Source organism: Lygodium microphyllum, chromosome 2 (genome assembly GCF_053477565.2).
Source record: "Lygodium microphyllum isolate KBCC chromosome 2, Lygodium_microphyllum_v1.1.10, whole genome shotgun sequence".
Classification (NCBI taxonomy): Eukaryota; Viridiplantae; Streptophyta; class Polypodiopsida; order Schizaeales; family Lygodiaceae; genus Lygodium; species Lygodium microphyllum.
The window spans coordinates 189,929,872-189,942,212 of NC_141136.1; the positions used below are offsets into that span (position 1 = coordinate 189,929,872).

Genomic DNA, 12,341 nt, shown 5'->3' on the forward strand with positions numbered 1-12,341 from the left:
ATGGCACTTTCCATACCATGTATTAGAATACATCACATCCCTCTCATCTCCCTCAGGAGTGGATATATCGGTGGTATTCACCTTCGGTGTCTGTAGTTGTTCTATAATCATATCCATAAGCTATTTCTTGATACTTGCAAGATTGAGTTGGATAGGTAGTCCTTCAAATTTTCACCTCCTAGAGTACTTGTAGTAGGGTTTTGGGAAGCTTCTGTGATCACTGTATACACTGGTTGGGTGGATCTAGAGGGTCCTCTGTTCTGGTTCTGATTCAAAGCTCCTATTGAGACTTGGGATTGTTGATTCTAGTGGATAGTATTCCATTGTTGTTGAGTTGCCATTGGAGAAACTATTTGGGGCCACTGTTGTTGTGGTTGATCCATAATTTGAGGCATTGTTGTTTGCGACCACTGTGGATTAGGTGCATTGTACTACGACGTTATTTGCTTCTGGGGGTAGGGATAGAAAACTGTCCTTGGGACTGCATTTAGTGGGTAATACTATTCCTGGCATGGGAGGACGTAAGACTTCTCTTCTTGAGGTCATTGACAACCTTGCTTTAACTTCATCATATAGTCTTGCACCTTCCTCACTGCAGCTTGCAGATTGACTAGTCTTCTCAATTCCACGAACTTGCAAACTTCTGGTTATAGGCCTCTGAGGAAAACTCCCTTTTGAATGCCTTCGTCCAAATGATGGTTAGTCCACCTCTTTAGTATGGATTCCATTCACGAGACATAAGCTTCTACTCTTTCTCCAAAGAACTGACTTAGGTTCATGAACTTCTCTCGCATCCACTCTTCAAAACCTTTACGCTTGAATTTAGTGAGGAAAGCTAACTTCAGGTCATCTCATGTGCCAAAAGTTTCTACTGCTTGTCTTTCATACCACTGAAACGCCGCACCTTTGAAAGTGGCGGGGAATATTTCTAACCAATGCTCGGGGATTTTGACATTGTTAGCCACACATGCTATCATAAACTCTACTACATGAAGATCAGGATATTCATTGTACTCTCCCTTAAAAATGGACAATGGGACTATATTTGCTAGCATGTCATCAATATTTTCAGGGCAGATTTAACTAGGAAGGGAACCTTGAGTTGCCATAGGGACTTCTATAAAGAGTGTTTTTAAGGTGTCAAAGGACACTTCTATTGCAAGCTCGTTCTCGGCCTTGATTTTTACATTCTCTCTTCTCACATATCTCTGGACTCATTCTAGTGCTTGCCTCTTGATTGCATCATTCATCAGTGAGTTGGCTCCACCTAGTTGGTCTGTACTCAACAAAACAGAATCAGAGGGGGCTTCAATCACTGGAGGACTCTGTGGTCAACATCTCTTCTACTTCTTGCTTTTCTACGTCTCTGAATTCAGCTTTCAAACTGCTACAGAGAGAAAGGTATTCCGTTTTGAAGGTATCAAAACTCATTCTTCTAAGGATTGTTGTGGTGCCATCATCATAGTAATACCAGCTTCTAATAGTTTCAATAGTACATGTTGTGAAGAATACTCTATCCACCAACTTCTAGTGGGTTGCTAATTGGACAAACAGAAGATTGTCAGTACACCATGTATCCCATGTGTCCTGTTGTTGAGCATCCATAAACAAATTCTAACTCTTTTCTTTCTTGTTTTCGTGAACCTCCACTTGCCACAACTCTTGAAGCTTCTCCACAATCTCCCACTTGATGATGTCTCAAAACTTCTCAATGAATGTTAGATCTCCTATGAATGATCATTCTCTCTATTTCTGCACTTCGCTTTGCTCCCAACTAGTTTGCTACTAAGATGCACATCTCTATTGCTTCAATAAGAAGAGGAAATAGTCCACCATATGGAGCATGCACCAAGATGGTGATATGTTTCCACCATTGTGGAATGAAATTCTTCTGGAAAGTGGCTTTAGCAATAAAATTCTCTAATTCTTTAGTGGTTGAAGGAACTCTGTAAGCATCCATTGAATTCTTATCTTCTTGGCAATGTCATTTCCTTCATTTTCTGGCTCTTTTGATACTTGTTGATGGCAGTGTTCCCCGGCTCTGCACCAAAAACATGGAACCCTAAAGGGAACACCACGGAAATAGGATTTCTACTGCAAGAAAATATATTTTGTATCTTCAACAACCATGTCTTTCATCTTTTATATGATCACAACAAAGAAAACAACACCATGAACAAGAAATCTTCACACAACTTCATAGAAACAATTCTCCCACAGCTTTAACTTTAACAAAATCCATCATTCTCTTCATATTCTTCATAGAATTCATTGATAGGCATTGAAAACACAAAAGAATACTCCAATTCAAATGGAAAAATATAATATATAATTCATCTTTAAAGATCTCGTGGCTTTCTCTCACAATCTCTCATAGTAGATACATTGGTTGTTGGCATAGAATTGACACACACACACACACTCTCTCTCTCTCTCTCTCTCTCTCTCTCTCTCTCTCTCTCTCTCTCTCTCAATAATACATCATCTCCTTACTATAATAATCACTCATAATAGTCCTTCTTTGATCATGGATACTTCTTCCAAAAGGTCTCATATGAAAGGTCACCAAAGCCACTACATTGACTCTTCATAGCTCATCACTATCACTTCACTCCAGTCTTCTCTTGAGTCTTTAGTAGCTATTTTTTTCACTTCCACGAGCTCTTTTTAACTTACATTCACCTTTGTCCAAGGCTAGAAAAATTTCCCAAAGTCTCACATATATTCCACATAGCACCTATAGAGGCATACAGAACAGAACAGAACAGGAACAAAGGCACTACAGAAGCTCAACAAAGGGTTATAGAAGGTCAACAAAAAACATCAGAACCACATAAATTATACTAAAATCATTCCGAACTATCAAAAAAAATTCAATGAGCTTTCAAAAAACCCCAACCTTCATCAATCATTACTTTATGCTTCATATAGAAGATAAACAGAATAAACAAAAGCTATCAAAACCTCAACATAACCTACCAAAATATAACAGAGTCTCATATCTCTATTGAAAATCATCATGAGCTTCCAAAACACAATCAACCTCATCCAAATCACTCTTAAACACTTCAAAACTACTAAAAATCATTCAAAATCCATCAAAAATCAACTATTTAGCCCTCAAAAACAACAAAAATCATCCAAAAAACCTAGTCATTTCAGCATTCAACATGGTTACTACAAGATGACATGGGCTTATTTCTTGAAGTTAAATTTTAAGGCTTTCTCCAACTTTAAGGATTGGTTACTCTTTGAGAAGAATAGGTTTGGGTCGAAAATTGAAGACCTTATGATCGGATAAGGACAAAGAATTTGTTTCTAATGAGCTTGCTCTTTTTTGTGTAAATCTTGATATTCACCAGTACAAACACCCCTCAAGAGAATGGAATATTGGAGTGGAAGATTTGCAATATAATTGAGATGGCCCATACCATGATGGAGCATCGTCAGAAACCTCAATGTCTACAGCTGAGGCTACTGCAGTTTGCATTCTTAATTGATCCCCTACTTCTATTGTTGTTGGTATAATCCCTTATGTGGCGTGCTTTGGGTCTAAGTCAGATGTTTCTCCTTTCAAGTTTTTGGGTGTGATGCTTATATTCACATCCTGAAAACACATCATGACAACTTTGAAGTGGCTTCCAAAAAATAGGTATTTGTGGGCTATAGCTCGCAATATCAAGGCTACTGATTGTATGATCCCATTAAGCGAGATGTCTACACGAGCTGTGATGTTCGGTTTGTGGAATTTCCAACCTTATAGGGGGTGAGGAACACCCCATTCTTAGAGATCTCAATGATAGCGAGGTAGTTGCAACTATTTCTCTGGAGTTTATGCCTCTTGAAGACTCTTCTTCAATGAGGAATTTAGTTCTCACCCACACGGGACTCATCGATTGCACCCCAACCATCAATGGACCTTCTAGAAACTTTAACAGATGGAGAGCGATGACCGGCCTCCTCATTGGGCTAGTGATACTCTTCATGATGTAGGGATTGAGGGGGTCCCTAAGGAGTGGCAACCGTAGGATGGCCCACAATGTTCTCGGAGGAACCAAACACACCGTACTACGGAGCTTGTGTACACTAATTATTGTTTGATTACTCATGTCCTGCAAGATCGGAAGCCCACCTTCATGAAGGAGACTTTATAGCATGATCATTGGCGAAAAGCGATGGAGTAGAAGCCTGAGTCGATGAGAGGAATGGCACTCTGTATCTTGAGTTGAAGCCTCCTCATAACAAGATCATTGAAGTCAAATGAGTCTTCAAGACCAAATATCGCAGTGATGGCACATTGGACAAGCACAAGACCTGCCTTGTTGCTAAAGGTTTTGCACAACACCCAAGCATTGACTTCCATGATACTTTTGCTCCTATAGCTTGGATGGCTACTATTCATGCAGTTCTTGCCTTGGCTAGTCATAGGAGATGGCCGGTCTATCAGTTGGATGTGAAGTCTACCTTCTTGAATGGGGAATTGAAGAAGGAGATCTATGTTGACCAGCCTCCCGACTTTAGTTCTTCTAATGGTAAGGTGTATAGGTTGAGGAAGGCTATCTATGGCCTTAAGCAAGCTCCCTGTGCTTGGAATGAGAAGATAGATTGGTTTCTCCAGGAGATATTGGGGTATTGGTATTCTAAGGCCGACTCCTAGTTTTATTCACACCTCAGGTGGAGGTCCTGTGTTGTTTGTCCTTTATGCGGACGACTTGATTGTGATAGGTGAATATACTCAGATGGTCAAGCAGACAAAGGCAGCACTTCATGAAAAGTTTGAGATGATGAATATGGGACTTCTTCACTTCTTTCTAGGTCATGAGATCTATCAGACTCCAAGGGAGATCTTTATTTACTAGTAGTGGTATGTACAAGAGCTCATGACAAAATTTGAGATGGCGGGACGCAAGTCTCTTATGACTCCTATGCTCTGGAATTGGAACGCTACAACTCATTCCAATTCTCCTTTGGTGAATGATCCTTCATCTAGCTTCTCAATACTCGTGTTGACTTATGTTATGATGTAGGTGTGTTCGCCGAGTTCATGAGTGAACCCAAGATGGTACATTGGCACGCTACTCAATGGATTTTGTGGTTCTTATAGGGGACTCATGATCTTGGGATTTATTAACCTATAGGTATAAGTGCTACAGACTTGGTCCTTACAGGATGGAGTGATTCTGATTAGGCTAGCAATGTAGATTATCGAAAGTCCACAACATGTTATTGCTTTACGTATTGTTTCCTCGAGCAGCAAGAAGCAACCCATGATTCCCCTATCTTCAATTGACGTAGAGTATCAGGCGCGGCGTCTTCTACTACATGTGAGACAATGTGACTTCGCAAGCTCTTGTAGGAGCTTGGCTGCCCGTAGAAAAGTCCTACTGTTCTTCAATGCGACAATGAGAGTTGCAATTCCTTAGCCAAGAACCCTATGTTGTTTCATGCTCGAATGAAGCATATTGAGATCTAGTATCGTTTCATTCAAGAGAAGATTTTGGATAAGACTATTTTTCTAGCCTACTGCAAGACAGAGGGCAATCTTGCGGACTTGTTTACAAAGGCGCTTCCTCAAGCTTTACTTCACCAACTCTCCAGATCCCTTAGCCGGCTCTGTTGTGTCCAAGATATGAGAGGGAGCGTTAGAGCTTGACATTTCTTGAACATGCAGGTGCAGCAGGTGCAACACGCAGTCCGCATGGCAGGAGCATAGGGGAGCATCTTCAACAAGACAAGTGGTAGGCTACAATCGATAGGATTGTCCAATTAGATAATTTTTCTGTTTACTCGATTGCATTTAATGTAGACGACTTGCATTTTCTGGTGTATTTTTTGTGGCCTATTTATTGGCCTTGGTTTCCACATTCTTTTATAGATGTGCTCTCAGTTTTTTGGGTTGCAAACATTAGTGGAGACTATCCTCAGGGTTCTCAGATAGTGAGATCTTCACATTAGTGGAGACTATCCTCAGGGTTCTCAGATAGTGAGATCTTCGAGCTGGATACATACATAGACATTCCCTCTACACCCATGTATATATCTACATCCCTATATAGCATTTTTCACTGCTGATTTTTTGTGTTTCTCACACACACACACACACTCTCTCTCTCTCTCCCTCTCCCTCTCCCTCTCCCTCTCCCTCTCCCTCTCCCTCTCCCTCTCCCTCTCCCTCTCCCTCTCCCTCTCCCTCTCCCTCTCCCTCTCCCTCTCCCTCTCCCTCTCCCTCTCCCTCTCTCTCTCTCTCTCTCTCTCTCTCTCTCTCTCTCTCTCTCTCTCTCTCTCTCTCTCTCTCTCTCTCTCTCTCTCTCTCTCTCTCTCTTTGTGTGTTCACTCTTTGTTTTGGTCGTATGCTTCCACACTACTTCACTCTGACAATATATACTTTATCATCTCAACAAGAGTCATCAATTGTTTCATATCCTCAAAAATAAGAAGCATTTTCAGAGCCTTCACCTTATCAAGGTAACTTCTATTCTATTCTAAGAACCGCATATGTCCCAACAACTTTACTCTAGCTTGTGCTAGCTTACACTCCTCAAAATTAGCTGGAAATCTGAAACAGTCCAATTTGGCAAAATCTAGGTTCAATTTCCCATAATGATGAGCCCTTCACTATATATAGCAAAATCATTAATGGATACTTATGAATTTCCCCAACTAAAGAGCAAATACCACATTTGGCCTCTCCTAAAAGCATTTAGACCCATGGGATAAACAAAAAGGTGAAACCCTGTAACATTCATAAGTCTAAAGAGTAATGAAGGTCATCTTCTTCTTATTCACAGGAAAAATAGACAATTGGAAATACTCTGAATATCCATTACACAACTCAACCATACCTCTCATAACTAGCTACTTTATCCAAAATCTTATCAATGAATGATAGAGGATAGTGATCCCTTTGAGTAATTGTATTCAAATGTTTGAAAACCCCATACATTCTCTAGCTCTAGTCTTCTTACAATGGAACTTACCCATTCTGAGCAATCCACTTTGTATATGAACCTTATCTTGAGAAATTTATCCACCTCATCTTTGAATACCATAGCTTGTTCATTTGATAAGGGTCTAATCTTTAATATACAAGCTTGACTCCATTCTTAAATTCTATGTGCAATTTCTCTTATATGTATCCTTGAGTCTCCTTATTAGAAGTAATGGACAAGTTTGGATACTTCCAAAGCATATCTTGATAGGTCTTCTTATCATGTTGGGTTAGCATTATCTCCATTGAGGTTCCTTTTCCAATGAAGGATACCTTTTGGCTTTGCTAGCTCCTCTATTTATTCAACTCTTCCATTTGGATCTTCCTCCTCTTTAACTTGGCTAAGAACCACTTTCTCTACTTCTAAGAGGGTAGTAAATCCTCTACTTTAGAAAAAAAATCTTGTTTTGATGCCTCCTCTTTTGTTTTTTCAAAAATAAATGTTTCCTTCTCTTCACTTTCACCGTCCCATGACTTTCTTGCTTACCATGCTAAACTTCCTTATCAAATCCTTCCAATCATAGAGAGCAATGAGGCCTTGTCCCTAACCTTGAATGGCATTAAATGCTCTCAACCATGGTCTTCTCAAAAACAATAGAAGGCTCCTATACTTGCATGCATCACATGATAATTTATTCTTGTGGAAACACCAAAAACTTTACCTCAAAATCTTGATCCCTAGGCACTTAATCTTTGAATGATTGGCAAACCTAATCCAGAAACCTAAAAGCTTGTCATTCCAAATCTATCTTTGCACACAAGCTTGTGTTATCCTAGATACCTAAGTACCACCATCAATATATGCTTCCCCAACATTTCTCTATTATTCAAGACATATGTTCAGAATATCCTTGAAAATTTGCACATTACCATCCCTTTCCAAATCTACTTTGGTTCGGTTCATCAACTTCTTCCATGAAGTTGAAAACTGAGGATACAGTTCCATCAGCTGACCATATGTCACATCCACCTTCTTGTTGAGAAAGTTCCTCTTCAAGTGATAGCTTTATTGTCCTTCCCCTAATGGCAAATCTCCTTTCTTTAACTTCCTACTAGGACTCTTATCTTCTTTATCCCCCTAGTTTCTCTTCTATAGCCTTCTTATTCATGTATCTCTAAGAACTTTCATCTTCCTCTCTTCTTTTTTTTCTAGGTCTCTTCATAAGATCACGATAACTTCCTTTATGTCTATTAGATTTATCACTCCCTTTCCAAACTCTTCTACTTTCACCCCACTAGACCCCCCTTTGTCTTTGATTTCTATAGCATAATCATCTCACGTAATTGGAACATTCTAGTGCATTGAATACATATTTCCTCATCTTCATGGTAAGGACACATGTTACTTGGATGACCAACTTTATTGTCATAATAGCATGATTTCAATTCCCCTCTTACTCCTTGAGGTCTCACATCCTCATCATATCTATTATGCCTCCATGTTCTCCATCCTAGTCTCCTCGTTTGCTCCTCCATTACATGGATCCTTAGTTCTTGTAACTACTTGGAGATAGTATTTATTTTTTCCATCAAAGACTTTTACTTTTTAGGGATTTTGCATTCAAGGATCTTTGGTAGAAATAACACATTGCACCATAGAGGAGATACAAGGGGTTTGCCCATTGTCCCGACCAAGCCATCTTCCATTCCTTTGCATTTGCAATCTTTAAACTTACTCATACATCTCTAACTTCTTTTCCACCTTGAGACAAAGTGGAGCCCTAATTACAACAAATCTTTAGCATCAAGGGTGACTTCTCTTCTCCCAAAGCATTTGTCTAGTGGTCCCCCAAATCCTCAAATCCTCAAGTAAAATCCTCCACATTTTGAGCTTCCTTTTGTATATACACCAAGAGGTCCCACCATAGCAAAATCACATCCTTCTTCTTGGTAAATCTTTGAATCAAAATTATCTTGGCATCCTCATAATCCACCTTCAATACTAGTTACCAGGTAGCTTGTTGGGCCATATACATAGCTACCTACTTTCTAGCCACTCCATAGATCTTATTGCAAAAGATATTTGATAAATTGCATGGTGTATTCTTCCTTTCTTGCAAATAACATCTTAAATTATGTGGTCATCATTTCTACATAAAGCTTGTAGGAAGATCCTAGGGTGGGGGTAGCAAAATATGTGATGTAAAAAGAAACAAGAACCACATCACAACCCACCAATGCACCAACACATGTAAGAAACTCTAAAACCATAGGTAACCATAATACATCCCAACTTGATACATATTTGAAAAGGGGTAATGCTCATATAGGATGATGTAAGAAACTCTAAAACCGCCTATAACTATAACACATTGCAACTCGATACATATTGGAAAAAGGGTCAATGCTCATATAGAATGAAAATACAATCTCCTACCTCAATAGCAAAGTTCAACGTCACAATCTTCAAGCCATAATCAATGGAGCATGGTGTATGAGGGTGTTTTGACAATGTAGCTTACTCAAGAATGAACTTGACATTGACTTTAAGAAGAAAGCTCCTAAGCAAGGCTAGCTCCTAGGCAAGGGTATCATCTCAAACACAATGAACACAAAGTAACTCTCCTTTTTTGGACATGGTAGCTCATTCATACTTGTAGTCTCTATCCAATGTATAGCCCTTCAAAGGGCTAGGCATGATAGATCAGGGTCTCCAATCCTATGTAAGGCTTGCACACTACTTGCATCAATATCAAAATCATGTGCCACTTCCAAAGTAGTTGGCAAGTAGCTCTCAAGAATTTTGGTGTACGTGTGAGAGAGGCTAGGTGATCTATGAGAAAATAGCAGCACCATAGTAAAATTTGCATCCACATCAAAGGCATGATGTGGATGCAACTATTAGGAGGTAAGATCGTGGCATAAGGTACATCCTTATCAAAGTTTGAGTAAGTGCAAACATAAGATACGTGAACACAAGTGCTTGCTCATGTATGCATATTCACACACTTCCACAAAATAAGCACCATACCAAAGCCATACTTGCATTCACAAATATCATGAAGTTGCATGGACTATGTTTTCCAATTATGAGGTGGTTTGTTGCAAGGCTTTAGTTTTATGATAGCCTTGAAAAGATAATTTGATTTAAGCAAAGAGATGGTCACTCTGCCTCAATTAGTTTGAAAGAAAATATTACGATAATTCATCATTTTAGTTATAATCTCAAAAACATAAATGTCACTGTTTGGAAAGTAATGATAAGAAGTTCGGGAGGGGGGGGAGAGAGGAAGAGGGGTTTACATATTTATGCTAAAGACGTACATTAACACCCATGCTTGCACATGCCTAGCATGTATAGTCATAAGGCAAATATAAGTACACAATGAATTATTCTGCTTGCATAAGTTTATGTGTGGATGTCATACATTATGAATCCATGAGTGAATGCATATGGCATGATGTGGCATGTAAGACCAAAATAATGTGTATCTTTTGTGTGTTTTTAAAAAGTGTTTTTGAGTGAACCACGTAGTTTTTGGCATTGAAATGCAATATGGGCTTGCATGCTAGAGACACAAGCTTTTCTTGCAAATCTTATGCATGGTGGACACTAACCAAACTTTAGAATAATGATTTGCTCTAAGGATTTCATCTATGCGAAAAACAAGAAATAACAGTGAACAAAATCATTAGATGGAGGTGCATGGTGAAGAGCCTTTAGATACTCCATATGGTATGTTATATACTTGATTGAAATACTCATGTGGGAGGAGAAAGAGCAAGAGTGTGTCTAAATGTGTATGAGCTTGCATGATATATCAAGCTCCATGTCCTGCAACATTTAGTGATTGACTTGGTCACTAAGCATCCGTGCTAGATAAGTGCCCAAACACATGCACTTGTGGTTGCATGAGTATTGATAGCAATGCTTAGAAAAGCTATTTGAAGACTAAATGAAGCTCTAATCATTTCCTTTTTATTGGTTTTATCTATGAACAATCTAAAATGAAATGCTAATGTTCTACCTCTCTCTCACAAGCATACATTGTGGTGTTGTGAGAAAATTATAAGAGGGTGGTATATTATTTATATCTTGCAAGAAGTAAGTTTAAGACTTAGGGTATAGTTGTTGGTGGAGGTGGTTTTTTTTCCTTTTTGATTTGGGTGGGTTTTTTTTTTAAATACTATTGCTTTATAGGCACCCTAATGACCTACGAGAGAGAGAGAGAGAGAGAGAGAGAGAGAGAGAGAGAGAGAGAGAGAGAGAGTGTGTGTGTGTGTGTGTGTGTGTGTGTGTGTGTGTGTGTGTGTGTGTGTTTTGTTAACCTCCTTTTAGGAGCCTTAAAGGCGTGTAAGACAAGCAAAGAGACACCGAATTTTTTGCACTAGTCCACTTCAAGATGCCATTTTTGGTACAAAAAGAAAACCCATGTCAATGTGTCATTTGTGAAAAAAGGAAACAAGCCACTAAAGCTATCAAAGATATTAAATGCATCATGATCCAAAAGTGTCAAGTCTTTCTAAACTCCTCTATCATGACCTTTGCCACCTTGATAAATTGCCCATCCACCCTTCTTTCTAACTATCTTTACATTGGCAATTGCGGTGTTTTGATGTAAGTTCAACTATGATTCATACTTTTGCTCACTTGCAACATTTTGATTGCATTAATTTTTCGACTTTATCTTTCATGATACCAACTCCAAAGTTGCTTGATTTTTTCCTTCTTTAATGACTTTCCATGGTATCATCTACTTTGAACCCTTTTTCTTCTAATATTGACACCTATGTCTCTAAATATCCTTGGTACTCTTCACCAACTAGCTCCTATTGTATTTCTATATGCATGCCTCAAGAAGGCTTCATAAACATGCATGGAATGCAATCTTCTTTGGTATTGTAGCTTCCTCACTACTAAAAACATAGTGTTTGTCATACCTTGTTGATCTACCTCCTTCCTTGTTTCTATTTCCTTCTACATTTGCTCTTGCACATATGCACCCACAACCATACACACATACACATGTAGATCTTGCCTTGAGACCTTTTTGAGGGAAAGAAAGAAAGAAAGAAAGATATATTAATGTCTTCCAAGGCCAAAATCATCCTATGAGGCAAATCCATGTACAATACTTATCCTCACTAGACATCCAAGTGTGACATGCTAAAAGATACTTAAATATATTGTGCAAAGAACACACACCCACAAAGAAACCTTGTGTATTTGCCTTACGCTGAGACCTTAAATGACAATGTGTTCATATATGGCCTTGCTCAATCTGACTTTATATTGACCATTGGCTACAAGCCTTTCATATCTACAACCATTATAAACCCTATCAACTTTCACTTGAAATCCATGTCATAGTCTTTGAGACCCTCATAACTATGGCAAACCATATACACATAC

At 38.9% G+C, this 12,341-nt stretch overlaps 1 protein-coding gene across 1 annotated transcript in view; it reads right to left on the reverse strand.

The window, feature by feature from the left end:
- Positions 1-2,356: 2,356 nt before the first annotated feature.
- LOC148040743 (Cysteine proteinases superfamily protein) overlaps positions 2,357-12,341 on the reverse strand; it is a 44,287-nt gene continuing 34,302 nt past the window's right edge. The window contains exon 4 of the mRNA XM_087661413.1: positions 2,357-2,737. Within this exon, the coding sequence (XP_087517539.1) occupies positions 2,679-2,737 (59 nt within the window). The 3' untranslated portion in view covers positions 2,357-2,678. The remainder of the gene's footprint in view (positions 2,738-12,341) is intronic.